The sequence below is a fragment of the Pocillopora damicornis genome, chromosome 8 (assembly GCF_964200805.1).
Source record: "Pocillopora damicornis chromosome 8, jaPocDami1.2, whole genome shotgun sequence".
NCBI classification, from domain to species: Eukaryota; Metazoa; Cnidaria; class Anthozoa; order Scleractinia; family Pocilloporidae; genus Pocillopora; species Pocillopora damicornis.
Window position 1 is genome coordinate 22,366,572 of NC_142677.1, and position 27,537 is coordinate 22,394,108.

Sequence of the window (27,537 nt, forward strand, 5' to 3'; positions counted from 1 at the left end):
TGTCGTGAGCGACTTACATTTACTTAATGTTGAAATATCGTGGAGATATTATGTATTTTCGGTCTTTTTAAATTATTGTAACTCGTTTATTAATGCAATTGTCTACGCACTGAAACTTCCAGAGTTTCGAGAGGGGATGGCCGCTTCATGCTGTGTCCATGCCAGTCCTGTCAGAAGACAAGAGGCGGGGAATCCTGTAAACTCTAACTCGAGAAATAATCAGGCAGCCTTCTCAATTACGCAGGTTATACATAAATAGGAGCATTTCACAAAGATTCTGGTACACTTAAGAGCCGAAGAGTGATAAAATCTCAGTGGGTAGATCAGGTATGAAAACCACACGCGGAAAGTAAGAAAAATTCTCCTAGGATGACCGTTCTCTAATGACCTGACGTTTTTACTTGATGGTAAAATAAAAAAAAATACTGATAAATTAAAAAAATTGGAAAGAATCTTCATTTTAAGATTATAGAAAGTTTTAATGTGTTCCCCTGCAGTTAAAAGGGGAGGATAACCACTTCGGCTAGATTATCAAATTAGTAAGGGAGAGAAGTTCTTTTCTCAATAAGTGACGCCTACGGGCGTATTAAAAAAAGCATTTACCTGTAAACTAGCTTCATGTACCAACATGCAAATGACTGTAATTAAAATTTAGACGTAAATAATCTGCCGCACGGTGAGAATAAAACTAGTATACTTGAAGTCAAAGAATCCATCCTTTCACGCTTATGCACCCCCCCTCCCCCCCAATTCCCGATGCATGCTTTGATCAGCAGACAGCAGGTTCCCTCTCTCCTACAAACAGTAATATGTGCATTCCTGGCAGGGGCGTAGCCAAGATTTTCCAAAGGGGGCTACACTGTGTCAAACAGAGGGTACTCACCAGATTTTCATGTCGACCTCCACGCCGCGTTTTACTAATGGGACAAAAAAGGCTTACAGAAGGGGAGTCACGGGCGCCTCAGGACCCCACCGAACTATGCCCTCGGTCAGATGCATGATTTGATCAGCAGGTACCCTCTCTCCTCTATACAGTGATATGTAACGCTGCATCAGCAGGAAAGGCCTAAAAAGTTTCTGTGGAACAAGAGGAGTGGGTGTCGGCTTACCCCTTGTCGACTGAGCAGAGCAAACAAAAGGAGCACATTATGCTACGAACATTGCCCATCATTTTTTCCCAATTATGTAATTAAAATATTCTCGTTTTTAAATAGTTGGCCACTCTTCCAGGTGATCTTCAAATATAGGTGATCTCCTCTCAAACTTTACTTTCTTGAAAGGTTTGGTTTTGTTTCACAAGAAAACAAATAGCGTCGATCACTTTTATAAAATAGTGGGGACCCTCTACAAAGGCAACCAGACACCTCAATTTTTCGCGTGACTGTCAGGCCTGGTTGCTAAGCACTAACGGTGATCTGCGAACTTTGTTTTTGTCGCTAAGTGTCTGTGCGAAACTAGAATTTTGACGCATTAGAGAAACGTTAAAGCTGAAGAAAGCGATGGAAAGCTCTTGCAGCTCGACTTCAAGCGAAGGTATGTTAATTTTTTTTGCCAGCATTTTTGTTAATGCCGTTTTTTTTATTTTTTCGTGGGGCACAGTTCATATTTTAGTGAATTAGTCATATGACTACTTCTGTGTCGATAACAACGATGCAACATCCTCTCAGGTTTTATAATTTGTCGTTCTCTAGGTGATCGATTCACTGGGTAAACTGAAATTTTTTTACTTCTCTTAAGGTTATGCAGCTATACATAGCAGTTTTATTGACTCTTCTTCTTTGGTGCATGTGTGTTTACAATATTAGCAATGTTTAGATCACTTATGAAACATTGTGTATTTAGGGTGCGATCATAGCTTGCCGTTTTAATGTTAAAGTATCAGCTAACAACACCAAATAAGTCATGTTTTATAGTTTTAATGCTCGATAGGCAGCATTTCTGAAAAAAAAAAAAAACTTTGAGAAGGGCTCGATAGGCAGCAGCATGCGCATCATTTTTCAGTGAACCCGAGCCAACATCTGGCCAACATCTGATAATATTGTTCACTGTTTCACGATTGGAGTAATTTGTTACGCTTTTCTTTTGTATCGATTAACCATCTGCATTACTTATATTTTTAAACAAGTCTCTGTGAACTATTAACACAGAAGAACAGAAGGATGAGGTGGGTGAAAGGAAAACGACTACGGACTCGTGATTCAGGTCATAAACCCAAAAACGCTCACGACTTAATTGTGAGGAGGGAGGGGTGGGGGTTTACAAGAGAGGGGTTTATCCTAAGAAGCGAATTACAGGTATTTTTTAAACGATGTTGGCCAGTTTTTATGCGTTCTGTAAACAGTGTGCATTTCTTTGGTTGAAATGCCAGCAATTTTATAATCAGAAAGAAACTACATGTAGTCGAAAGATTCATGTACTTGTACATGTTGTAAATGGTTTTATGGACAAGATTTGGTACCCAGACTCTGCTTGGAAGCTGGGGGTTATTGCAGCAACTCTGACAACAATGGTTGCTTTTTTATACTAAAGAACAATAGCTGCTGTGAGGGAGACTAAGTCTTACACTTTGCCAAATAACTTTGCCTATTTTTCAACAATTAATTTGTTGTTTTGTCTATCAGGTAATGATCCTGGTTTAAGGAAATGCAGTGACTGTAAAAAGTCTTACAAATCCTGTGAATGCAAGGTAACCATCAGTGACAATTGCAAAAATTCATTTAAACTTAATTAATTGTCTTAGTTGCAGATTATGTTGGTATTTATAATTTGTTGTATTTACATATTATTTTAGAGCACTACTGATAGTATATTAGGGGTACAGTTTCCTATGCTGTATGTGTTTTTTTTTTGTTTGCCAAGTTTTCTTTTTAATGAATAATTTAAAAGCCATCTGTTAACCCTTTAACTCCCAGAAGTGATTAACATGAAACTTCTCCCTATAACATCCTTACCTTATTCAGCAAACAGGTAATGAGAATATTCAAACTTATCAGGTATAAAATGCTATCTTGATCTAGCACCAAGTTCTCATAACTAATTTACAGGGAAATGTGCAGCAGCTAGAGGGGAGAATTAACAATCAGATCTTGGGAGTTAGAGGGTTAAGAACACATTCGACAACCTTGAATTGCCAGACTGTTCCTCATATGGAGATTATTGTGGTCATTATTAAAGAGGAATATATGGACTGAATGTGTATGAGAGATTACATTGTGTTTTTTTCGGCCAACTTTGCTGGCCTCTACAAATTCATTAAATAATTAATCCATAAACCACACCAATACCCACAAGTACAGCACCAAATAACTTCCCAACGTACATTTTATGATGATTTATGGGAAGTCTTCTCAGTGATTTACATCCTTCTTCTGTATCCTATCCTCAATGCAAACTCTGTTTTATATTTCTGGTAAAGTAGGTGCTGATATTCTCAGTAACTTTTGGTAAATTAAATTGACTTCATTTATATTTGCCTTTATGCAGTAACTAAATCTAGGCACAGTCCTGCTTTGGGTTTCAAATTCGTCTTGTATGAAAATTTCATACACATCTGAAATTTTGCCATGTGAAACACACAATGCAAGCAGTTTTAGAAAGCGTAAATTTAGTATCTTAATGATTCCTTCCTGAGGGTGTCTTCACATGCTTTTCAACTAGTTCTTGAATTTGGGATATGAAAAGCTTGGACTTGTGCTTTCCCTTTAGAGTCTAAATGGTGATTTGTGACTAATAACATAAACGACCTGACCGTTATCTCCCTCCCCCAAATTTTTAACCTCAGGCCAGTTCAATGCAGTTTGAAAATAACATTGTGTGTGTTTCAATGTTTTGAAAGTATTTTTTTTTCTTACAGAATTGCTCAAAGTGTGGATCAGTTTTTCACAAGTTTTGGGGAACTAACCTAGTGAAGGGAAGGTTAGTACTTTTTCAGAATGCTTACAAACTTGCAATTGCTCCCTGTGGAGAACTCCTACCAACACCTACAGTTTTATAGAGATTCTTTATTACAAGTACATTTTACATTTTGTTATACTGAGCAGTTTTATTGAAAAATAAATGATATATTTATGCTCTATCAAATGACAGGGTTTTTTTATTCTCTTCTTTGAATTGAAAGGTCCCATTGCCGCACATGTTGTGCAGCAGTATGTGTTACTTGTCACGTGATAGCCAACAATGGTATAAAGGTAACTTTAGTTAAAAATTATTCCTTGGTTTATTTTATAGAATTGTTCTCACACTAGTTTACAATCTGCTGCCTGAACAGGAAAAAGAAATTAGTTCCCTGCAGAAATTTCTGATTAGTTATTGGAATAAAAAAATCCGCCTTGAAAAGAAATCACTCAATTTAGATGCACAAAATGAATTTTTAATGCACAGTTGGCATGCTACATGGTACTTAATTACTTAAATCATAGACCAATTATTGCTTATGGTATGCAAAATTGATAGTTTCAAAAGGGTGCATTTATTGGCAGTTACTTCACCAAGCAGATAATAACACATTGCATGGTCTTACTGAGGTTTCATGGACTTGTTGTAGGTGTGTACAAGATGTCTTATCAAACAAAAAGAGGATGAGATGAATACACAGAAAGCACTCTCAGCTATTGAGGAAGCCAGAACAGGGAGAGGTGTGGTTAAAGATTATCATTTACTTATACATTGTAGATTTCTTTCAACTGTACTTGTCTTAATGATGCACATTTTTGAATTGCAATTGATACCCCAAAGTTTCTGGAGAGTTTGCTGTAAAATCAATGCATAGGCACTTTTTGTTGCCACTTGCCTTGATCTTGATCTTGCATCTTTCCATTGTCTGAGTGTGTGAGTCTCATTCAATGGTGTATTAGTAGTTCCCATAGATAACATTTCTGATAAATAAAATTAATCTTAATAACATGATTTATTTTTCCATAGTTGACTCAGTGTCTTCAGTGAGATCAGACTCATTTGTGGTCGTGTCATCGTTGTCTCGTCTGTCTCCTGAGAAGAAGAAAGAGGCTCTTTTTGAGGCTGCCAAGACAGGTATAGTAAAGAATGAGTCTTTTAAACAAAACCAGTTTTTAGCCCAGTGCACTGATAAAAATTATGCTATTCCATATATATTGCACAAATGTGTTGCCATAAGATTGCAGTTAGTGGAGGTTGAATGAAAGGAAGAGATCTTCTGTTTAACAAAACAGAATTCTGTTAGAACTGCACTGTAGGTGAAATTCTTCATTTCCAAACTCCGTGTCACCTACCTCTCTTAAAGACCTACTCAGAATTAATCTTATCTCAAACTAACAATCTTAATGCTCAAGTATTTTCATAAAATGATTCAGAGCTGAAATCCAGATTAAGTTTTTATTTTGATATGTTTATTTATATATTTTTCATTGCATTGAATATTTAATGTGATAATACGCATAATGTTTTCTTTAACTAGGAGACCACTACTCCATGGTGACTCTTCTTAATGACAATGTTGATGTGAATATAAGAGGTATTACTTCAAATTTAATTTCATTTATTTGTTTAACGGGAGTAATTGTAATTTGAAATGGTAATTTACATTTATTATATATTGAATACAGTAGGAGCATTATAGAATATATTTGATTGGTAAATTGATTGCAGTCTCACTTTTCACTGTTCACTTGTAGATGGGGACAAGAATACCCCACTATTTTTTGCAGCTGAAGGTGGACATCTTCCTTGTGTGGCTCTGTTAATGGTAAATATTAATGTTAACTACTTTACAGTGTATTTCATTGACCTCCTTCTTCACTCTTTGTATTTTGCATCATATCTTTAAAGGAAAGGAATGCAGATGTGAAAGCCACAAACAGTGTAAGTTTACAATTTTCCAGTTATCATGATCAAGATGATTATTGATTTTTGGCATTGAGATTATTTATTATTATAGAAGATATGACCAAATTATAATCAGGTGAAAGATTTTGGTGATAGTCTGCAGCATAATCCATTGATTGTCATATTTAGTTATTTATTGATACATTTTTTTTATTAATTAAAAAGTAGATGTAATATTGATTTAAACTAACTATTTATTTCTACATCTCTTTCCAGAAATCGTGGACCCCTCTTCATGCTTTAGCATGGTAGGTGACTTTGGCTCAGTGAATTTTTTTTCTGCAGAGAGAATTAAAAAATAGAAGGCCTGGAAATACTTCTTATCACTGATTTCTGATGATCTGGAAAATTTTTCAATCTGGTTGGCTTTAAGTATTTTGACCACTGGAATACATGTAGCAGGCCTGACAAGTAAGAAATACTTAATAGTGTAAAGGAAAATATGGTACACTGCAGAATTGTTGTCAATAAAACTTTTGTTTTACGTTTTTGGTTGGTTTTATTCCTCACTTAGGAAAGGTTCAAGTGATGGCCATGTTGAGTGTGGTGAGCTTCTTATTCAGGTACTGCCAATTTTAATTTGCCAGTCTGTAACAGTGAATGAAGGAACAAGTTTGTCAGTCAGTCGGTCTGTCAATCATTGACAAATTGACAAAAAATATTTGTAATCAATGTTTAACAAGTTGAATTTTATCTACCTGTAGATGGGTGCTGTCATATTTGCCTTGACAGATACAGTGGAGACAGCTGCAGACCTTGCAGCTCGCTCAGGGGGCAAACAGGAGTTAGTGCAGCTGTTAAGAGCTGTAGAAGGTAAGGGACAGTCTACAGTCAGGTATTACATACTGTAGATGGGTACAGATACTACGTCTGCAGGTGCATAAGGATGAGCAATTTACCGTTCAACTGGTTATCACTCGATTGAGCAAACGAAAAATCACTTCCCCACCCTTACTCCTCTCCTTATTTTTGACCGTCGCTCACCCCCTTGAAAATGCATAGTATTTTTACCCTTCTAGTGGATGTCTTAAAGTCAGAATAGCTTCCCCTTTAGATCGTATGCAAACTTTTTTTGTTTTCTCAAGTTACATTATGTTATTTCAGTGGATGTTGCGGTACAGAAATTACAAGAAAAGTTGCAAACTCCATCAGGTACGTTCTCTCAAATGTAATTATTACAAAGTAGTACAGAAACCGAGATAGGTTCTGTCAAGTACATAATTGTGAGTCAGTTTGCCTTTCCTGTTACATGAATACCTTTTACTAACTGAGTTCGAGATCCGTACTGTAAGTTGCAGATCTTTTTTTTTTCCGCTCCGATTAGTAGCTTCGCGCGGGCCATGAATCCGAATAGGAAAAACGAGGTTCTATAACTTACCGTACGGACCGAGAAAAGGAGGCCAGTAAGTGTACCAACCGAGAGATTTAATGAAATCAAAGAGACATGTGGGAGCAGGGTTGTAACACATTGATAAAACAGACGGCAATACCATTCGGCAATTTAGACCGCTTAAATCGTGTTCTTGCCTTTACATGCTTTCTCATTGGAATACCTGTAAGTTTGACAACGTCCACATGTAGTGAATTGTTTCTTATTTTTTTTTCGGGCCTTTTTGCAGGTTTTTTAACCAAGGATCAAATGTTGAAGATTTACGTTGCAACCGTTTTGAGACACATTACAGAAATCATACCTCTGGACCGTACAAAAAAAGAAACGAAAGGTCAGTTCCGGGTATAGACAAATTATTATTAGCCAAACTCGAGATCTCTATGGGCGATCCTTTGGTTACATTTTCTACCTCTCTCGCATCGAAATGTAATAGCGACTCTGTCTGGAATTACCTGTTTCCAAAAGCTTGTTGGTTGACTTATTAGATACTTTTTCACCTCCCCCCCTTCCCCCCCTTCCCCCCCTCCCCCGCCCACCCTTTCCATTTGGCGGTATTTATTTGAGGTCATCATATTCTTCATATTATCAAAATGTGTTTGTTATCGTGGTTATAAAGCTAAATGAACATGTTGATGGTTTGATTCACAGGTAATGACGCGAAAAGTTCACGATTTCTAAAGACGCCCGAACTCATGAGAAGGGAGGACTTCACAAAATCCCTGGACAGGGTGAGTCACAACATTTGAGTCACGATTTTGTTTTACCACTTTTCTCTTACTTTGTTTAGTTTTTTAAATTTTTGCAGATTAGTTGAGGCTAAGCTATATTTTTGTCAATTTCCCATTCAATAGGGGCTTCGTAAACACAATTCTTGTGAAGAATTGCGTCCTGAGACCAACGGTAAGTTACTAAATTCACACTGATGGCTATACTTGCAGAAATACTGGAAAAACATTTGTAAGACAAAAAGTTGCCGGCGATAGGCTTTTCCGGAATACCGAGATGACCACAAGAGAAGTAAATGAGAAATTAGACCGCCACTTTGTTCGCTGATTTTTAGCTCAACCCTTCTTAATAAAAGGTGCTCTTGCTTTTTTTATTGTCCAGGGACCTGGAGTTTTGGTACCAGTTCTCCGTCGTATAACATTCCAAGAGCTGACGTTGAGCCAATCATTAGATCGGATTTGTTGCCTTCTGTGACGGCCAACCCTTCAAAGCTTGAGGTTAGAATGCAACTCAAAGAGAAGATATAGAGGTCGATTAAAGTTGATAAAATATGATGAATAGGTGTTTCAAGTGTTATACTTTTTACCCCTCAGCAAGACTTGTAGCTTCAGTCGGTGAAGTTTTGCACAATATGTTTATAAAGGGCTGTATCCTCTTAACAATTCACCTTTGATTTAAGCCCTTGAGAGCGCACCTTGTAAACGCTCCTTGCTGTTTTCGTTTCTTTATAGGAAAGGTTGATGAAATGTCAGGCTGAGAGGGACGACGCAGAACAGCGCTGTAAGAGGCTGATGCAATCAATAGCAAGTGCTGCTGAGGTATGAAGCTCAAATATGAAGTGTTAGGTATTTATCCAGCAATAAATATTGAAATAGTTACGTAATGTAGCGGGCTTCAAGTGTAGGTGTTGAAATGCTTGGGAAAGCACTTGATCGTTGTTAAATAGGGAATGTAGGCAGTCCTTTTTAAGCGCGGGAAAATACTCCAAAACGGAGTTATAATGATATCGTCTCTTTATCTGCTATTGGGTAGTTAGGAGGCTTGCGCGTTCTGATTGGTTAAAGCAGGTTGCAGCTGTTGCTGATAAGTAGGTTTCTTCCGATAAATTAAAGATTAGCTTTCTTAACCTAATTGAGCATGAGGTAACCAACAAAGGCAACGAATTAACATGAACATCTGGAACGCCTGGAACAGGCTAGCCTTTTTGCCTACCAATAATTGTTATTTACATGACATGTTTCAGGCCCACGAAAAAGAGGTCACAAGGTTACAGCAAGAGATAGATATTGCACGAGAACAAAAGGAGATCGCCTTAAAACGGGTCAGGAACTCTCACGTTACACAACTGGCAATAAACTGTGCGTTTGTCAGCAAATGATGTGACGGAATTTGCTTTGTTAACCTTTTCCATCTGAATGATAACCCTCCTTTTCTCTGATCCTTCTCTTCTTGCTCTCAATCTACCATTGTTTTCTTTTCGACTGTCGACCATTTTCAAGACCTCAACAACAAATCACATCACCCTGACTTATATCCATTAGGCCTTGACTGGAACTTAACTTTTACTTGGAGCCTTTTATTTCAACAGTGCGAAGCTACCTATGTCAACAAAATGGCTAAAATCCGACAAGAAACGGAATCGGCTCTTCAAGAGGTTAGTTGCTGCGCACGAAATCTTAACCTGTATTACGCACTAGGTACTTTTTTGACACAGTGCTTATTCTGTAACGCTGCATGTGTTAAGTGGAACACCTGCTAATTGTTTCCTGTCGTTTGGCGAGTAGCCCTCAGTATATCTTTGTTCGTCGGAGCTTTGTCGTGTGGTAAAATCTACACTAGGTGTATAAGTGACGCATTTTTATTATGAATTTCTCAATATCAAACGATTATGCAAAAACTCATCAGGCCCCCAAATTAGCGGTGTCCAACCTGACTCTTTTAAATTGATTGATTAATTAAATTAATTGATTTATCTTTGTATATTCAAGGCCAGCGCGCGGCTTAAACAAGCGGAGAAGGACCGGGCCGAGGTGCTTCACATGCAAAACAATTTCAGGCTAACGTGGGTCCCGGATGAGGTGAGGATGGGATTTTTAAAACCAATAAAAGTTCTTCTGTGATTAAGATTCATCTTGAAAAGCTTTTTCCTTTTCTTCTTTTTTTTCCTGCAGCTTGTTAATTACTGTTCAAACAGCAAGTGTCGAGCCCCCTTCACACAGGTGAGTTAAATGTGATACATCTGTACCTCTATTTGATTTTAGCAGCTCATTCTCGTTCCTAGATTACCTGGTGATCAGAAGAACCAAGGTCCCCGGGGACGAGAATTGTAGCAGCTCAGTTTCGTGCGCATGCGTAAAGTAGTTACCTTTGGTACCGTCATCCTTTATATACACTCGTGATCAAATACAAAGATTAAAGATTTGGAGCATATTTCTTCAGCCTGGAACAAAGTTTGCGTCTTTTGACTTGGGGGTGTCCGTAAAGAGAAGTGTCTTTTTTTTTTTTTTTTTTTTTTTTTTTTTTTTTTTTTTTTGAGCTCAAAGTACTTGTGACGTTTTTCTTAAGGATTGTTATTAAAATTAAAAAAATGTATATTATAATTCAAAGAATTCAGTTCTAACAATCAAGCGCAAGCATTACAATATCAATGTTTATTATTATTTTTTTCAATATAACTTAATTTGTCATTTAGGTTGGAGAGGGAAGCCAATAGATAGAGTGGACTCTCAAAATAGAATGAATGAAGTAAATTAGCCTGAATGTACATGTAACTTTGGTCTTATTCCCATAGACAAGGAGACGTCATCATTGTCGATGCTGTGGTCGAGTATTCTGTCACAACTGCACAGATCAATCAACACCGTGAGTTTAATATTGCTTTCATCTACTTTAAAAAGAAAATCGCATACAGTAACACTGCCTGCTTCCTTTCCCCTCCCCACCGGACCTTGGCGGATTTCTTAGCTGTACCTCGTCTTCTAACATTTTTCCTGGTTTGTATGTAACAAAGAAAAAAACTAACTACAGTAACAAAAAACGATAAAAAAACGGCCCACACTATGAAGGCTTAGTTCGAGACAGTAGTTGTGTCAGCTCAGTTAGCTAATCAAATAGCAAGATTATGTTACGATAGCGTATACTTACGCTCTGTTCTTGTTGGCAATCATGGACCTGTTTGATTTAAAGTTTTTTTTTTCTCTGTTATTTTTCAGAATTCCAGCCTTTGGATACGTACAACTTGTCCGAGTGTGTAATCCTTGCTTTGCTTTGATAGACGATATGTTCTGTGAGGAACCCGTTGTTTTAACCGACACATGACAGATGTTGCTGGCGGAAAAGTGGTGTCCTGTCTGGCCATTACCATGAAGTTCACTTCAAAGACTTCCCACCTTGACAGAAGTGATTAACACTGTCACGGCCTCTTACCGCGACCACATGAAACGTTGCCCAGTTGTGTGACCATACCGAGTGAAACATTAACCCTCTACACCCTGACATCAGCATGGATATTCTCCATGTTGTTCTCTATACATTTCCTAAAGTGCTAACAAGGAGAATCTGGCTAACAATCAAGAGTTTCTTTAGTTCGGGATCATTTCCTTATTCTCCCTACCTTATTGTTTGATTCAGGGGTGATATGGTATAGGGAAATTAAATACTAATCACTCTTAGGAGCTTAAGGGTTAACAGCGTCTGATTCTTATGTTACCCAGTACAGACCCTCAAAAGATATTTGCGTTGTATTATAAATCAGAGTTCTTACTTTGCAATAAGAATGGGTTGAACCAAAGAACAGATTTAATATATGTTACTTTAAGATGGAGTTATTATCAAATTCGCAGATTCAATTGTAAATAGGGTACGAGATACACAAGCGTGCACCTCCCGAGGATGTTGTAATGTTTAAATCCCTCATTGCGAAATTTACTTGGTGATTGAATGAATTATAGTTAAATTTTTTTAATTCCTGATTTGAGTGGTTCTCAGCCATCCCATTACAACATATCGCATTATTAAAGTATTTTTTAGGGGGGGGGGGGAAGTTTTCAACGTTTTAACTCTCCATGGTTTCCTCTCTACAACAGCCGTCCGTGTTGCTCTAGGCTAGTCCCCCGCCGTTTCACATTCGCAAAGTGGATCGGCTTAAAGTGGCTTTCCCCAAAGTATTTTGAATATTACGTCGAGAGTTCTCAGTACCTATTTGGTGTCAAATTTGATCTGACTTTCCCGTTAACTTTTAATCAAGTGATGTTCGTTGACTCTCGCCCTGTTATTAACGACAGAACTGAATTCGTGTGGACCGCACGGAAGTGTCAAAGTTATACCCCATCGTTGATGAGTTAAGAATCGTGCAAGTTGCACCGAGCCAACGATGTCAATCTTCATGGGAAAACAAACAAACTCGAGTTCACTGAAAGAGGAAAATAAGAAAGAGAAAAAGAGGTGGTCGTCGAATGCAATGCTCAATGAATGAGATGGGACACGAGATATTTGCTTCTCGGTCATGACTCACTGACCCAGATCCGCTCAAACTGTACTTCAAGACCTGCGGCTGAATTCTACCCAGTCCAGCTCCTCCCACTCGGTCAGTAAGTTCTTAAAATTTAAAGGAGTTCTTTACGATTGTACGTTGTTAACAAAGTCCTCATTTAACACACTAGTTCACGCTGTATTTATTCGTGTATTATCTTTTTCTGTTGGAGGACAAAGCCACATTTCAGGCTCAAGCCAAGTAGATACCTGACCATTTCTCGAAACAGTGTCTACAGATTAACTTAAAGTTCAATAAGACACCTCTCCCTGGATTCGAATAAGTCCAGCAACTCCTCTATTTATCTTGTATATCGCCAAGCCTCCACTCTCAAATATAACGTGCGCTGAAAACCGAAAACGGGCAGAAATAATTGCGGTACGAGCGTGAGCGATTTTGCTTAATAATGGTTTATTTCCGCGCGGTTCATTCTTCGCGTGACCTACTTCGGTGACGTCATGAACGGAATTTTTCACGGCCTAGGACTGGTTAAAACTGGACTGAAACGAGAATACGGCAGGCGTGACGATAAAATAGAGGAAACAGAGAAATCATAGACGGTCATCACTAGGTTAGATCGCTGACTTTGGATAATTCTTCATTCACAATTAATGTTTTTCTTAAGCTAGTCTTCATCCCAGTTAGGGTTATCTTTTGGTTTCGGTCCTCCGGCTGGTTTAGACATGATTATCTGGAATAAAAATAGAAAAAAAAGGACTTAAAGTTTATTAAATAACTAACGAGATAATAAATATACTCTCTACGAAGCCTACTACAGGTAACCAAGCTTTACTGCTCTTTGAACACAAACAGATTTGGGACATTATCATAATGCGTATGCAGAATGCCTTGATACCTGGTCAACTCTCAGCACTGTTACGGCTGCATCTGTAGCAAACTTAAGCGCCCAGTACTTCACAAGATACAAGTCGAGGATTCCCGCTTTCACAGCATCTTTAATTGCCGCGCCTCCACTCTGAAAACAAAATAATGACAATAACAACTCATAAACGACAAAGAGACAACACATATAACATTTAAAGCATTGTGTCTCCCCTTTTGACATTTTGCATGCTAAATCAACTCTGATATGGCTACCAGGCCCTACCTCGTTGTCAAATCCCGCGTTCTTGTCCCCAGCCTGATGGGCTGCATACAGTTTGGAAATCACCTCCGTGGCTTTAACGCCGGCATTTTCGGCGAGGGTCTTGGGAATGACCTCCAGGGAGTCGGCAAAGCTCTTAATGGCGTATTGTTCTAGGCCTGCACAGGTCTGTGTGGAAAGATTTAAATGCAATTAGCCAAAGAAGCCAAGAATTCTCTCCTTAAGGATATTGATCTTACGATAGATAAGCAGACAGACAGACAAACGGAGGGACGGACAAATAGATCATCAGACAGACCGACAAATACACAGATAGAAAGACCTCAATAGACAGACCAACAAACAAACAGACAGACAGATAAATTGGCAGACAGTCAGGTACGCAGACAGATAGAAGACGAACAGAAAGACACGAAAAACAGACCGAAAAACAGACAGAAAGACAAGCAGACAGATAACGGATAGATATATAGACAGACAAACGGACAGACAGATCGACAGATAGAAAAACAAAGTTCATCAAAAAGAAAACGAGTAAAAGAAAAAAACCAAACAATCAAACAAACAGCACCCCAGAAACAAACATAATAAATCAAGGTTTTTCCAATATGTGTCTGAGAATGATGCATATACTTGAAAGGAATTTCCCCCTTGTTCTCAACATACCTCTCCAAAGCTAGATATCTGTTTTGCGAGTTCTATTTCAGTAGCACCAGCACCAGGTACAAAGCGATCATCCCGTGTCAGTGCTTTGAAAGTGTTCACACCATCGTCAATAGCCCGCTCAATGTCATCCATGATGTTCTCAGTTGAACCGCGAATAACTACAGTAGACACGGCCGTCTCCTCGCGCTCTAAAAGCAGAGAAAAAAAATCAAGAAATAAAAATCAAAGAGATTGTATCGTGGAAATTTTGCTGATTGCAACTGTGAGACTTTTGAGGAAAGTGAACCGAAAACTGTTGGACAGGTACTTAAAAGCTCTAGATAACTTTTCAGTCAGAAAATGACGTCCAGTCACAACATTTTACCTTGTTTGAAGATTGTAACAGAGGTACCACCAATCTCTGACACCTTGATTTCGTCGCAGTAACCTATCTCCTCTGACGTTGGGGTAGTCTGGTGGAAAAGAGAGTACAACCTTTAATAAACAAGGTTAAAACTATAGATTCCAATCCTTCCCATTCTATTACCGACTGAACTAAAATGTTTTCTCTGGTAAAAGTGAAGAACAGTGTCCTTGAGAAGACTGTCGATAGGTTTTTACCAAAGCATAGGCCAGCTGTTGGTCAACTCTCGATGAAGTTTCGGTTATTCTTCGGTAGGTTTTCGTTAAAAGAGAAACACTCTCCGTCAGACATATTATCAGTTATTACTTTAGAACTGCACTCAAGTTGTTCGAGGTGAAGCACATGCTGAATGACATACTTAAGTGATACTGTTCGATGCTCACCTGACATACACTTAAATTAAAGATTACCCCCACGTTTAAATGTTCAAACAAACAAAGACATCCTCCATTAATCCAGGTGTTCAATAAAGCAATATATCAATAGTCAAATTGCAGAAATTGGATACTCACAAACTTTGGAAGTATTGTTGCACCAACAGACCGACAAAGTCTCCTCAAGTCAAACTTTGAAGTTAACCTGGGAGAAAGCAATTTCAATATGATATCACAGGATTTCTAGTCATCTAGAGTTTAACATACAGGAATCTTGGACAAGGAAATTTCGATTCAAAAACAACTTTAACAAGACAATGTTATGGAAAAGGTAAACTAACCTAACTACTAAAATATTAAACTTGTTACAAAAGTGTAGGGCCATCTCAGCCACTTTTCCTCCAGTTACAATGCAGTTAACACCAGTATCAACAATGGCCTTGATTTGCTGAAATCAAAGAGAATATTTACTAGGACAAAAGCAAGGAACACAGCTGACTGCTTAAACACTAAATTGCTAGTATGTTTGTAGTTCCTGGTTGCTTGCTATTAACATAAAATAACTTAACCCTTTGACCCACAAGAGTGACCAGCATCTAATTTCTCCTAACAATATCACCCCTGAATCACACATTTCAGTCTCAAGAAAAAAGGAAACAGTCACCATCTAAAGAACCTCTTGATTGATGAATAAATTCTCCTTACCAGCAGCTTAGGAAACATATGGAGAACAGTATGGAGAATATGCATAATGATGTTAGGGTGTAAAGGGTTAAATAGCATCAGGTTTGGAGTAAAGGTCCAAAAGTGTTAGGTGAAGAGTCCCCCAATTGCCTTTCCAAATAGAAAAGCAAATTCCTCCCAGGTTTGCCTCAAGAGGTTCAGAACAAACTCAAGATAGAGAGATGCATGTTGATTAAAGGAAGCTAGCTGACCTTTTCGAGTTGTTCTTCCTCTCCTTTGCTGAAGCTCTTTAGTTCTTCTGCATTTCTGATGAGGACTGTACCCTGAAACACATTCATACAATTAATGATGTACAACTAAATATAAAGTACTGTAACATCATTAAAAATTAAAAAAAGCATATTTTCATAAATATTATCATATATGCTGATGCAAGGCCATCCTGTGCTTAGGAATTTAGTAAAAACAATGTTAGACACAGACATTTGGGTTTAATTCAAGTTTTTACCTCTGTCTTTATCCACTCAAGTTTACATTTTAATTTTCAAACCACTCCATCTTCCCTCTTCCCACTATAATTTACATGTGAGTCAAATCACTGGGCACTCAACCAACCTTTGTTTCTGTTGTCATGGCATCCAATGGACAAGAAAAGGCTACAATTTTAGCATTCTGAAGTGAGTTAATATCACCCTCGACCTCACGTTTGAACACCATTCCTTGAACAACTTCTGAACTATGAAGACCTGAACCCTGTAACAGACAAAATATGACAAGAAAAAGGTTTGTTGTGTGCTGATTCTATTGGGAACCTGATTATATTTCTGAAGCTTGCAAAATACAATGAAAATATATTGATTGCAAGGTTTGCTTTAAACAATTTTCTTTCTAATATACATGTACAGGAACAAGTAACTCCAAAAATTAATTGTCAAACAATTATTTAAATTTGTCAGGATCATAGAGCATCCATAAGACTTATGAATCTTACCAAAATTTTTGCCACTCTCACATTATCCACATTAAAAGGCGTTTTCTCTGGAAATACAGAGACTAGAAGGAAGAAAAGAAGAAAATCAGGAATAAACATTGGAGGTCAAGATACACACACTGTCTGTGTTTAGCACTGGCCATATCTCATATCTACATACAGAAGTTCAGCTGTAAGATACCAAGATAATGATTATAATTACAATCACCTACCACATGCTTCTGTGATAATTTTTGCCAAGAAATCTTCATTTCCATACTGAGAAAAGAGAGAGTATTGGTGAGAGTCAAGATCATCTGGTGACTTTCAGATAAATACAGGGGTTTCAATGACTTTTTCCACTAGCAGCTGCTGACAATGTAATAGGCAGCTGTGCTTAGAAGGTGAAACCCAAACATGAGAGCCTCCTTACAGACTAAATAGACAGCAGTAAGAGGTCTATCAGCTCCAGTAGACTGCTGGTAATCAGCTTTGATTGAATGGTTTGAACTGTTCCCGGTCTTGACAGCAAGCACATTATAATTTGGAATTTTTTTGACCAACTCATACCTGTTTACTTCCCACTGCAGTTTTGAGAGCTTTGATGACTTCCTCTTTATCCCTCATATCAGATAAACCCGAGCAACTCAGTTCTACAGAAGAATAAATTCCTCATAAACCTCCTCCTACTTTATTATAGGAATTTGCCTTGTACCAGTTGGGGTTCAAATATGTTATTAACAAGGAATTTTTCAAACCGGTTACATTTTTACTTTCTTTAATTTTAGTTTAAGATCAGGAATGAGAAATGAGAAAATAAAAATAAAACTGATTTGAAATCAAGTAAAAAAAAAAATTGAAACAAACTCAACCACTACAGAGGTGTAAGAAAATGGAAATAAGATCTCACTAGTTATAAAACTGGATAACAGTACACAGTGAGTGGATCAATTTTTCATAGCTACACGAACATAGGAGAATGCAGCTTACATTGCCATATATTGTGTACTGATATTGACTCTTGCTTCTTCATGGCAGGGGTTTTGTCAAAAGCTTTTGCCTATTTTGCAAAGCTCAGATGCTTAATTCAAAAGGTAATGAAGCCTTCCCCATAAGGAAACGCATTCTTCACTGAAAAGCATATTTTAAGTTCAAGCTAATATCATCATCCATCAGAAGATTTTAACCAAAAATGGCATAAAACTATCAATTTTACCAGGTAATGGAATCTCCAGGGCAAACGGAAAAAGGGACACCCAAACAGCGCTTAGCAGCAAGATTTTCAGGCTGAGATGAAGAAGTGGGGCTGCACATGGACCCAAAAGGCTAGCCCAGAACAAGATGGAGAGGGAAATTGTTAAGGGCCATCCTCCATGAAGAGCTAAGGGCATAACTGATAACTATAAAATTATTATAATACCTGGTAATATCTCTAAAGCCTTTTTACAAGCCTTTTCATAGCCTCCAATCACCTCAGGAGGAGAGAGACCCTACAGAGACCAAAACAAATTTGAACCATGTTGTATCTGAAACATCACTGTGACACTTCACCTAAACAATCACATTTGGCAATTTTCTGAATAATTCCAAATTAAAGTTAATCAAAATAATAATGAAGTGTTGCTAAATGTAGGTGTTGGAAATTATTTCATGGCTTAATGCATTACTATACTGTTATTCGTAAAAATTTGTGACCCCTGAATTTCTACTTCTCAAAACATTAAGGTTTGATTATTTAGACAAAGTTTACAGCCATTGTTTAACAAAACTGTGTCCTACACAATCCTCGATTAGGCTAAACCTTTAATCTGAACATTTAGTTTTGTTAACAGTGTCAAGAGGGCAGAAAGCTAACAGTCGGAGATTTACTTGCCTACCGTAATTTCCGGTCGATTACCCGCACGGCCGATTACCCGCACCGGCCGATTATTGCATACGGCGAAAAAAAAAGTCAACGGATTACCCGCACCGGTGGATAACCCGCACGTTGTTATTCAACTTTTTCGGTGGCGAAAACGTGACATTAAGGCGATACATTTCAGTCTTTCGATTCAGACATGTGCACAATTCTGTGTCAATATTAGCTTATACTTTATTGATTGAAAGTTACCTTTTTATAGCATGTAGGAGCGTAATGAGCAATATCCATTGTTCATTTGTCGTTAAAATACTTTTTCAGCGCGAAATTAGTTAAGTTTCGCACCTATTATTTTCAACATTCTGGTGATGCATTTGGGATTTAAAATTACTGTCGGCAATTTCTCAAAAAAATCGATATCTCCTGTTCTACTGGGCCTAACAAGTCCCTTAAAACGGGAAAATTCTCTTTAGCTCAAGCTAGTGAAAACTGGAAATTTGTTACTGATGCGCCGGATATCCTTGGATTATTTTTGTCACCATCAAGGTTTTGTTTTCACGCGTGCCGATAAAAATTTGTTTGTCACGCAACTAATTATGCGTGAAATAAACTCGAGTTGGCATCATGTTTTCGTGCCGCTTTGTGGCACTTTTGATACAATAAAATTCATTTGAGAGGTGGAAACGCAGGTAGGTGAGAAATTTTTTCAATTCAACTTCCAGAAGAATTTAAAATTGTCACATAACCCGCACCTCCCTATTACCCGCAGTGGCGCGGATTTAATGCAAAATCAACAGATTACCCGCGGGTAATCGACCGGAAATTACGGTAATTCAACCCTCTTATAGAGAAAGCCTGTGGCCCTCTAATTTTGAAAACCACAGTGGTTTGGGCTAGACCTCTCATAAATAACCAGCACTAAGTTGCTAAGTAAGCAAATTCGGCAAACAAAAGTGTCCCTAAGGTAGCTACAGATTTTCCAACTTTCAAATTATACCAGTAGCTACTTAACAGGCAAAATTCAAGACAATCATTACCATTCTCAGGAGCTCTTCTGCAGCATCAAGAAGAGCACCAGCAAAGACTAACACAAAGTTTGTTCCATCTCCAACCTAAACATATAGCCATAAAACAAAAAGGGAGATAACAAGTTTTCACAGCAATTTGGCTAAAATCACAGACAACCTAGAAGATATGTTACAATGCACCTCCTTTTTATCATCATAGGACAGCAAGCTTGTTACCAAATAAACAGAGATTTGAGAGGCAGTCCCTAAACTATTGCATCTTATACAAGTTTATTGTAATTATGCCCAGGAAAGCAATGGCCTAAGGGTTATATCTCCAAGAGCACACCTAAAAAACTTTTTTCAAGAACACCACAGCAATGATATCAGTTAAATGGAACAACTTCAATCCAAGCCTTTGGCAATTAAGGACCCCTACCAAACTTTTTCCAATTTTAGCACTGCATGCCTTCCTCTGCTTTAAACTCAGTTCTTATTACCTCCTGTTCTTGCATCTGTGAAGCTAGAACTAACATCTTTGCTGCTGGATGTTGAACCTGGACAAAAATGGAACCATCAACATACACAAAGACCGTACTTATGACAGGATTGATTATCAGGACTCCATTTAAAATGTTCCCTGTGTTTGTCTACATAATGTGTGTCTAAAAATGGGGATGTTCAATGCTGACAGGCCTTCCTTGTGCAAGTTTCCAATTTGTTTTCAAGAACAGAAGCAAAAATAAACAATATGAGGTACTTTAAAATTCAAAACAGATAAAAATCTAGTCCACAAGGTGGTCACCACACCAGAACTTTTGGTCCCCAGCAAAAAAGTGTTTGTTGCAGTGGCACCTGTATCAGGGTCCAATCTTAAGCCCTGTTCTGCTACCTGTTTGTTGACATTTCAAAGTTAATGAGTTCACTTAGAATTCTTGTTTGTTTGTTTGTTTGTTTAGGGCCTGATCAAGAAGTGCCAACTCAAAATCTTTCATTTCTTTCATACTTTACCTCCAATTCTTTTATTATTGTAGCAGCATCATTTGTCACAAATAGTTTTTCCAAATGATTCACAACCATTTTATTCATACCTTGGAAGAAAATTGCAGAAGGATTACTTTCAATAATTAATCTAAAAACTAGAGTACCTGATGAGATAACATTTGTAATTAACACTTTAACCCCTGAGAGTGACCAGCATCTAACTTCTTGCAGCAGCAGTGCCCCTAAACCAAACATGAGGGTCATGAGAATAAAGGGAATGATCACCACATAATGCTCACCTACCTAACACTACCTTGACTAAATTTTTAGGTCTTGAAGTGAGGATATCATTTATGCCCTACAAGATTACTCTGGAATTTGACTGATTGCCAAGTTAGCATGGTAAGGCATTTTGGGTATTAATTTGTATCTTATCACTAATCAGTCTTAGCTATCAAATACATCACACTTACCATTAGGTCCTAATGACGATCTTGTTATCTGGGTGAACTGGCGGCAGGCTGTAATGTTTCTGAAAACTGCTTCATCAAGACCTGAGTAATGCTGAAAATTTATTTGAAACCTTTTTAGTGAGGAGATACATACTATTTAATAGTCTTTACACATGTGTGTGGCACAATTTGAGGTAAATCAGAGCTGGGAACCTTGGTTCTCCGGACGGAGGCCTAAGCAACCTTACGATTCCAATAGGAGAGGAGCTTTACTTGTGCATGTACAGGAACGTACGACTTTCTAAAATAATCATTTGCGACGTCAGTCTATCGGGTCGAGCGCTTCAAATTTAATTCGACGATTTAGCAAAAATAAATTATCGAGACTCGTAAAAGGAAGTAAAGAGCTTGATGACTATAAAGCGTTTCGAGAAAAACTACAATTTCCTCGAAGTCGAAAATTTGACAAATCCTGTGGCACGTGCCAACCGGCTCTGCCATTCAATTGGGTACAGATCCCTCATAAATTGAATTTTTTAACCAAAAATGCTGCAACGTAGATGTAGCAATGAAAAATAGCTTTGCCTCTAACTATCATAAAACTAGAAATACCTTTGCTCCTTCCTTGAGCATGTGTTGGAACATCGTTTTTGGTACTGAGAGCGCCATGTTGAAAGTTTCTTCTTGCCTCTCTGCGTAACGCGAAAAGGATCCTGGGTAATAATAGTGCCAGGCTCTCGCTTCCAAAAAAATACTTCAGTAACGTTGGTAACACGCTGCGCGCTGAAACACAGGCAGCCCAAGCACCAGCTGTGAGATCATCAAGTCCTTCTCTTATGAGTAGTAAACCTAGAAATGGATAACTCGCTAAAATGGCCTCTTTTCAACATAGTAAGCGGTCAAAAAACAAGCACTCTGAAAGCAAGGTGAGGTATTTATTGAGAATTTGACTGTGTTTTTACTTCCTAAAAGCAGTCGAAAATATTCCCATACAAACCCTAATATTTTCGCCAAGACTCCTTATTTCGCAGGATGATCAGTTCACAGCTTGAGCTTGGGCGGTCTGTGGCTAGAATAACTTCCGCACTTTCTTACAAACTTTGTATAACCGTCAGTTACGGAGAAAAACAATCGGAATAAAACACCGTGATTTTGAGCAGGTGACATCAGGGGAAAATAAGGACATTTTCATCTTTCATTTGCTTTAGGTGGCTTTACTGAACCTCTCATAAACAATCAAAAGCCCTGTTTTTCGCTCGCAGATTTACAAAGATTTATAATCATTAACTAGAGGGTAATCACACGGTATAACCGTCCCAAGATGACCTAAGCACATGAAGGTGAAAGTTGCCACATTGAGCATTTGTCAGTAAACGAAGTGGTACCGTGTGAACATTTTTCTTTCTCTAAGGAATCATGAATATGAAAAAAAACATTTTGTTTCCCTCGCGCGGTTGAGCGCGGTAGGCCAGACTCGACCAGAAACTCCGTAATAATGTCTTGACGATTTTTCGTAAATGTAAAATTCTTAATTACGAAAATTTGCCTTTAGAGAAATATGGAATAAAGCCTGAAGTACAGGCAACAACGTGGAAGGATTGGCATGTCGTGTTATCAATCACAAATGGAGGTTAATTATTCGATCACAAAATTCTTCCTCTTCGTTTGGTTGGCTATAACTTTCAGTTCTCCTTTACTTTTTAGGGTCAGTTGTTTCCGTTGTCTCGAGATAAGACGTTTTCAAAATATATACTAGCTTGATATTCCAGTGCTGTCAGAAAATGAGAAATGGGCGAGTGTATTGAATAATTAATTCGCGTCGATGTAAAATTTTAACCACAAAGGAAAATAATGATGTCCCTGACACGGTCAGTTAGCTCGAAGGAAAGACAATTTTTATGAATCGATAAGAAGGGATATTATCAACCTCATTAATGAAGTTCAAAGTCTACGGAATTGAAATTTTTTTTTACGATTGTTCATAAAAATTTTAAAAAAATGTGGTACGAGAGTTGTTGCAAAAACATTCATATTCATCAAAATAAATAAATTGAACGTAAAATACAATATAGAACTAAATGAAAAGGGGTCAAATTTCCATTTGGAAAACATTCAAGAAAATCATTATTGTTTCAGAGGTGATTCAAGATATATTTTGGGGTTACTGGGTGACGAATAGAATTATATCAGAGCCGAGCAGAAAGAAAAAAAAGGAAAGAAAAAAATTCCAAATAAGAAAAGCACCTGTCTTTTTTCAAAGTGCGATAAGATAAAGGATGCAACAGGTGGTAGCTCACAGTTTTAGCTCGTTTCTTCAGTGTTTCATCATTGGGGCAATCATCCGGAATAAAACAATCCTTCGGTCTATTGTTCTAAAATGCGGTTGCTGCAACAAATATATTTTGATCTGCTTGATTACATGGCTCTTTCAACCTTCGAGCTGGTGTCATGAAAAAATACCAAGCTGATTTATTTTCCGTTTTTTTCTTGACTAGTAGAAGTTGAAATAAAAAGTTGATTTTTTCCATGAATGGAGAAATAAATCAGGATCTTCGAAATTAAGTAGCCACGAGCCGGCGGTTTTATTGAGAAGTCAGAGATGAACAAAGGCTTGCATGAAATTACGTGACGTGTCACTTACCCTTTTCTCGTTGCGCGACTCCTCATCCGGGAGACCTCGTCACCCATTGAAATGAACAAAAGGAGCCAACCTGATGCGTGTCAGGTGGTCACACAAGCCCCACCCCTTGTCACGACATGCAATGTAAATAGGGCTAATCTGCGCTGTACATTAGGAAACACTTTGCATGTTGGAAAAGGACGTGGAAGTTGGTTATAAAGGGAACTGATCTCATTGTTTTTGGGTGGGAACTGAGTTATCAATATGCCTCACTCGAAAGCGCAAAAACAGAAAGTTCGAGTTAGCATGAGCGAAGACACTTGTTCCGACCACGAGGAGGCGGAAAGAGAACATTTCATCGCGTGTTGTCTGCCAAAAGGATGTCCTTTAAAAACTTCAGTCGATTTGCCGACCTCGGTTCGGGTTATTTGCAACAACGACGCTTGCCGACAGAGCGGCTATATGCATAGTGAGTGTTTTGACGACTTCGAGGAAGAAATTCTTGCGTATTTACGAGGAACAGGTCGAGCACGTAGCTGGTCGGAGAAGCAGAGACGCCAAAACATATGGACAAAGAAAGGCTATGACTTGGCTTACAAGTGCTGCGCTTGCCAATGCGGAAAAGGGCATTTGCGAAAGGACCTTGAATTTGTGCCTCCGAAGCCCGAAGAAGTAGGAGAACTTCAACTACAACACCAGACAAAAGGCAAAAGAAAGAAGAAGAAGAATAACGAGAAACCTTCGGTGAACGTCGTTTCAACGTCGAGTCGTCCTCGTAGAAGCTCTCAGTCGTCAAACTGTAGCCAGTTATCGGAATCGCCACCGGAGCGATCGCCGATTTCACCGCAGCCGAAAACACCAACGAAGAAGACAAGAGCAAATTCGCATGAAAATACTTACCACTTCTTCGGCGAGGCGTTCAATCATGGCGCCAATCATTCGAACACACTTTCTTCGCACGCGAACGTATTGAGTACCTTTTTGAAAAGAGCAGATTTTAGTTCGTTTCAAGGCGTTTTACCCAGGCATAAAGTCAACCCTTATCACATTAAAATGGAAGACGAGATGAACGACGAAGCGCGTCATTTTGTCCTATCGAATTTGTCGTCTCGCATGACGTGCACTGCGAGCTGCGTGCTCTGTTGTCGGGAGCTACCAGTTTTCGACAGATATCCACTTATCGACGGAACATTTTTTCTGACACCGAGACAACTCAACTCGAGCTGCGTAGACGTGTCACAGAACGGTAAAGCGCAGTACCTCTCTGCTGTGTGTCTGCACTGTTTGGAAGGTATTCCCAATCGTGTTAAGTGTAAACTTTGCAACACAGAGTGGGATGGATCCTCTCATCAGCTGGGCACCATGTACTGTTACGATATATTTGCTGCATCTCCATGTTGTCAGCAGAGAGTGGCCTGTCATTCTTGTGGAAAACCTGTTGTGGATCTAAGCGAGGGCAAGAAATTCTTCTGGGAGTACTCACAGGCAATGAAGTGCCCCCATTGTGGAGTGTCAGGTTTTCATTGTATAAAGGCTATTTCGTACTACGAACCACCGGATCCAATACGGTAGTCAGAAATGTGTACAATTGTTACAATTAAACACCGTTTTGCGAACAAACCGGATTATTTGATGTTGTGAGTGGCCATGGATTAGGTGTGGCTATGGTCTTCAATAATAAAAAAGCAGCACCCATCCTTGAATGAGAAAAGAAGCAATCACATTGTGAGTTTGATGATTAACCCTCAAACTCGGAAATAGCAATTGACATCTGTTTATTTCAAAAGAACAATGGTTTATCATTCCTGTATTGTTGTATTGGTGCCAAATTGTGAGGAATGAGGAAGTACATCATTACTGCTCATAAATGCTTGGTGCATTTTTAAAAATGTTTTCAGAGTACAATGCAGAACTAAGTCAACCATACTTGACAGTAGGCAGGCAGAACTGTCTGTATCACCCTTCCCTGGGTGAAATGTGTCTAATGCGCAGAAGCTGTCAGTTTGTTCTTCAGGCTATCACTTCTAACAATGCTTTATGCTGAGAACTAATTTAAGTGAAGCTGCTTTCTCCCTAGCTCATTAGAGAATTCCATTTAGAATCTTGGCAAAAAATTGCCAGAATTCTACACAATTATTACAATCATGGAAAGGGTGGCACACGGTCAAAGTTTCATGTATTCTTCCTGCAAGCCTGAAATTGGAGGTGTTATAGTTTCAGGGATAAGCATTGATGCAAGTAATGAATGAAAGAGAATAATATTTTAAAAATTGTGTGGTAAAAAATACCAAATGCCATTTTTAAGTTAAGCTCATGTAACAACTTCCAATTTGAGTTCACCTTTCACCCAAATGAGAGACAGAAGTACACAATTGTAATTAAAAGTGTATGCTAAATGCACTGTCCAATCTGTGTTAGTTGACTATAGTGGGCCAGTGATATAAGCACCACAACATCAACTATGTTTTCTTCCAAGCCTTTCTTTTATTGCTCACCAATCTCATCTGCTCTCATGTATGAAAGAAGTTCCAAAGGATCAACTGATATTAAGACTATTAAAATCCTCAGTCTGGCAGACAAAAGTATATAAAAGTGGTGTCCAGTTCAAAAAATCCTAAAACAGTGACATGAAAAAGCCTGTTGAAATTTGTACTACAAATCACACATTTTAATGAGAAAAAATTTCTTACATTTCAACTTTAGAGTGGCTTGATGCAAGAGACTTTTAATCAGATCTTTATTCATGTTCAAAATTATTTTGAGTAAATCGAAGTGTAATTTAAATTGTTCAGATGCCAAGGTAGCATTAGGTTTCTTTTTAAAGAGATTTTATGGAACCCTACATGGTAAGTCAGGTGATGCAAGCATAATTAATGTTTCTTCATCTCAATGGAACTTTTAAAAACAACCATATGAAAACCATGAGGCCTTGGAACTAGGCAACATAAGACTTGACTTCCTTTGATCGTATAGCCTTTGTTTCTTGTTCTTAATAACATCAAAAATACTCACTGTAATATTTTGTTTATTATCTACTGATAGTCTGTCGTTTTTACTGCTGAAGGATTTTGGAAGAGCACCACACACCATACGCTTTTCAGTTATTGTACTTAAACACCTCATTGTCGGGTGAAGATTGCAAAATTGAACTAATGTATATGTGTATGTGTGTATTTGTTATAAATATTGTAATAATCATTCAAAAATATTCATGCATGAATTAAAACCTTACATTACATTGACACTGATCTCAAGTGTTAAGGAAGAGTTTTAGTTTATCAACCAATGACTGTGAAACCAGTTTAATGTGGACCCTGTATTGATGTTTTAAAAACCTTACATCAGTATGCAACTCCTCAATACTGTTCTCTGTACCTTTCTTTTAGTTCTTACAAGGAGAATCTGTCTAACAACCAAGTTCTTCTTGGTTTGCAATCATTTCCTTTATTCACATGACCTTGATGTTTGATCCAGGGCTTATTTTAATGGAAAAATAAGATGTAAGTTACTCTTAAGGGTCAAAGGGTTACCCATAAGCAAACACTTGCTATCAAACGGAAACTACACCAGATTCTATATTGCTGGTATCTAAACCTCTGACATCTGTAAAAGGAATGGTGGAGAACTGTCAACTCATTACACCCAAACATCAGTATGCATATTGTTCATACAGTTCTCCATATATTTCTTGCAGTATTGACATAAACAATTTGTTAAACTGTTAAGAGCTTAGGTTGATTATTTTAAGCCTTACATCCCTAAGAGTGACTAGCATCTAATTTTGCCACCAACATCACCCCTGGATGACATGTAAGGGTCAGTTGAATAATGGAAATGATCACTAACTAAAGAAACTATTGATTGTTAGACGAATTTTTTTGTCAGCACCTTAGGAAATGTACAGGGAA

General features: G+C 38.0%; 3 protein-coding genes across 3 annotated transcripts; 2 read left to right on the plus strand and 1 right to left on the minus strand.

The window, feature by feature from the left end:
* Nucleotides 1-1,386: 1,386 nt before the first annotated feature.
* LOC113678919 (uncharacterized) lies at nucleotides 1,387-11,939 on the plus strand. The gene is made up of 24 exons (XM_027195836.2): nucleotides 1,387-1,533; nucleotides 2,622-2,686; nucleotides 3,854-3,915; nucleotides 4,118-4,187; nucleotides 4,544-4,634; nucleotides 4,921-5,028; nucleotides 5,432-5,488; nucleotides 5,649-5,719; nucleotides 5,803-5,835; nucleotides 6,076-6,107; nucleotides 6,374-6,422; nucleotides 6,564-6,672; nucleotides 6,964-7,011; nucleotides 7,479-7,580; nucleotides 7,898-7,977; nucleotides 8,101-8,149; nucleotides 8,357-8,472; nucleotides 8,707-8,793; nucleotides 9,219-9,296; nucleotides 9,564-9,629; nucleotides 9,964-10,053; nucleotides 10,147-10,194; nucleotides 10,767-10,837; nucleotides 11,188-11,939. Exons 1-24 carry the CDS (start codon nucleotides 1,500-1,502, stop codon nucleotides 11,291-11,293), a joined length of 1,722 nt encoding a protein of 573 aa, XP_027051637.2. The 5' UTR covers nucleotides 1,387-1,499; the 3' UTR covers nucleotides 11,294-11,939.
* Nucleotides 11,940-12,623: 684 nt separating this feature from the next.
* LOC113678911 (T-complex protein 1 subunit theta) lies at nucleotides 12,624-23,774 on the minus strand. The gene is made up of 18 exons (XM_027195827.2): nucleotides 21,622-23,774; nucleotides 21,031-21,121; nucleotides 20,585-20,664; nucleotides 20,074-20,130; nucleotides 19,604-19,678; nucleotides 18,129-18,198; nucleotides 17,279-17,361; nucleotides 16,942-16,987; nucleotides 16,730-16,791; nucleotides 16,354-16,491; nucleotides 15,990-16,061; nucleotides 15,396-15,502; nucleotides 15,193-15,259; nucleotides 14,642-14,729; nucleotides 14,278-14,465; nucleotides 13,615-13,779; nucleotides 13,363-13,482; nucleotides 12,624-13,197 (listed from the first exon to the last, which is right to left on the minus strand). Exons 1-18 carry the CDS (start codon nucleotides 21,676-21,678, stop codon nucleotides 13,132-13,134), a joined length of 1,632 nt encoding a protein of 543 aa, XP_027051628.2. The 5' UTR covers nucleotides 21,679-23,774; the 3' UTR covers nucleotides 12,624-13,131.
* Nucleotides 23,775-23,893: 119 nt separating this feature from the next.
* LOC113678908 (headcase protein homolog) lies at nucleotides 23,894-26,871 on the plus strand. Its single transcript, XM_027195825.2, has one exon. It carries the CDS (start codon nucleotides 23,894-23,896, stop codon nucleotides 25,199-25,201), a length of 1,308 nt encoding a protein of 435 aa, XP_027051626.2. The 3' UTR covers nucleotides 25,202-26,871.
* Nucleotides 26,872-27,537: the final 666 nt, after the last annotated feature.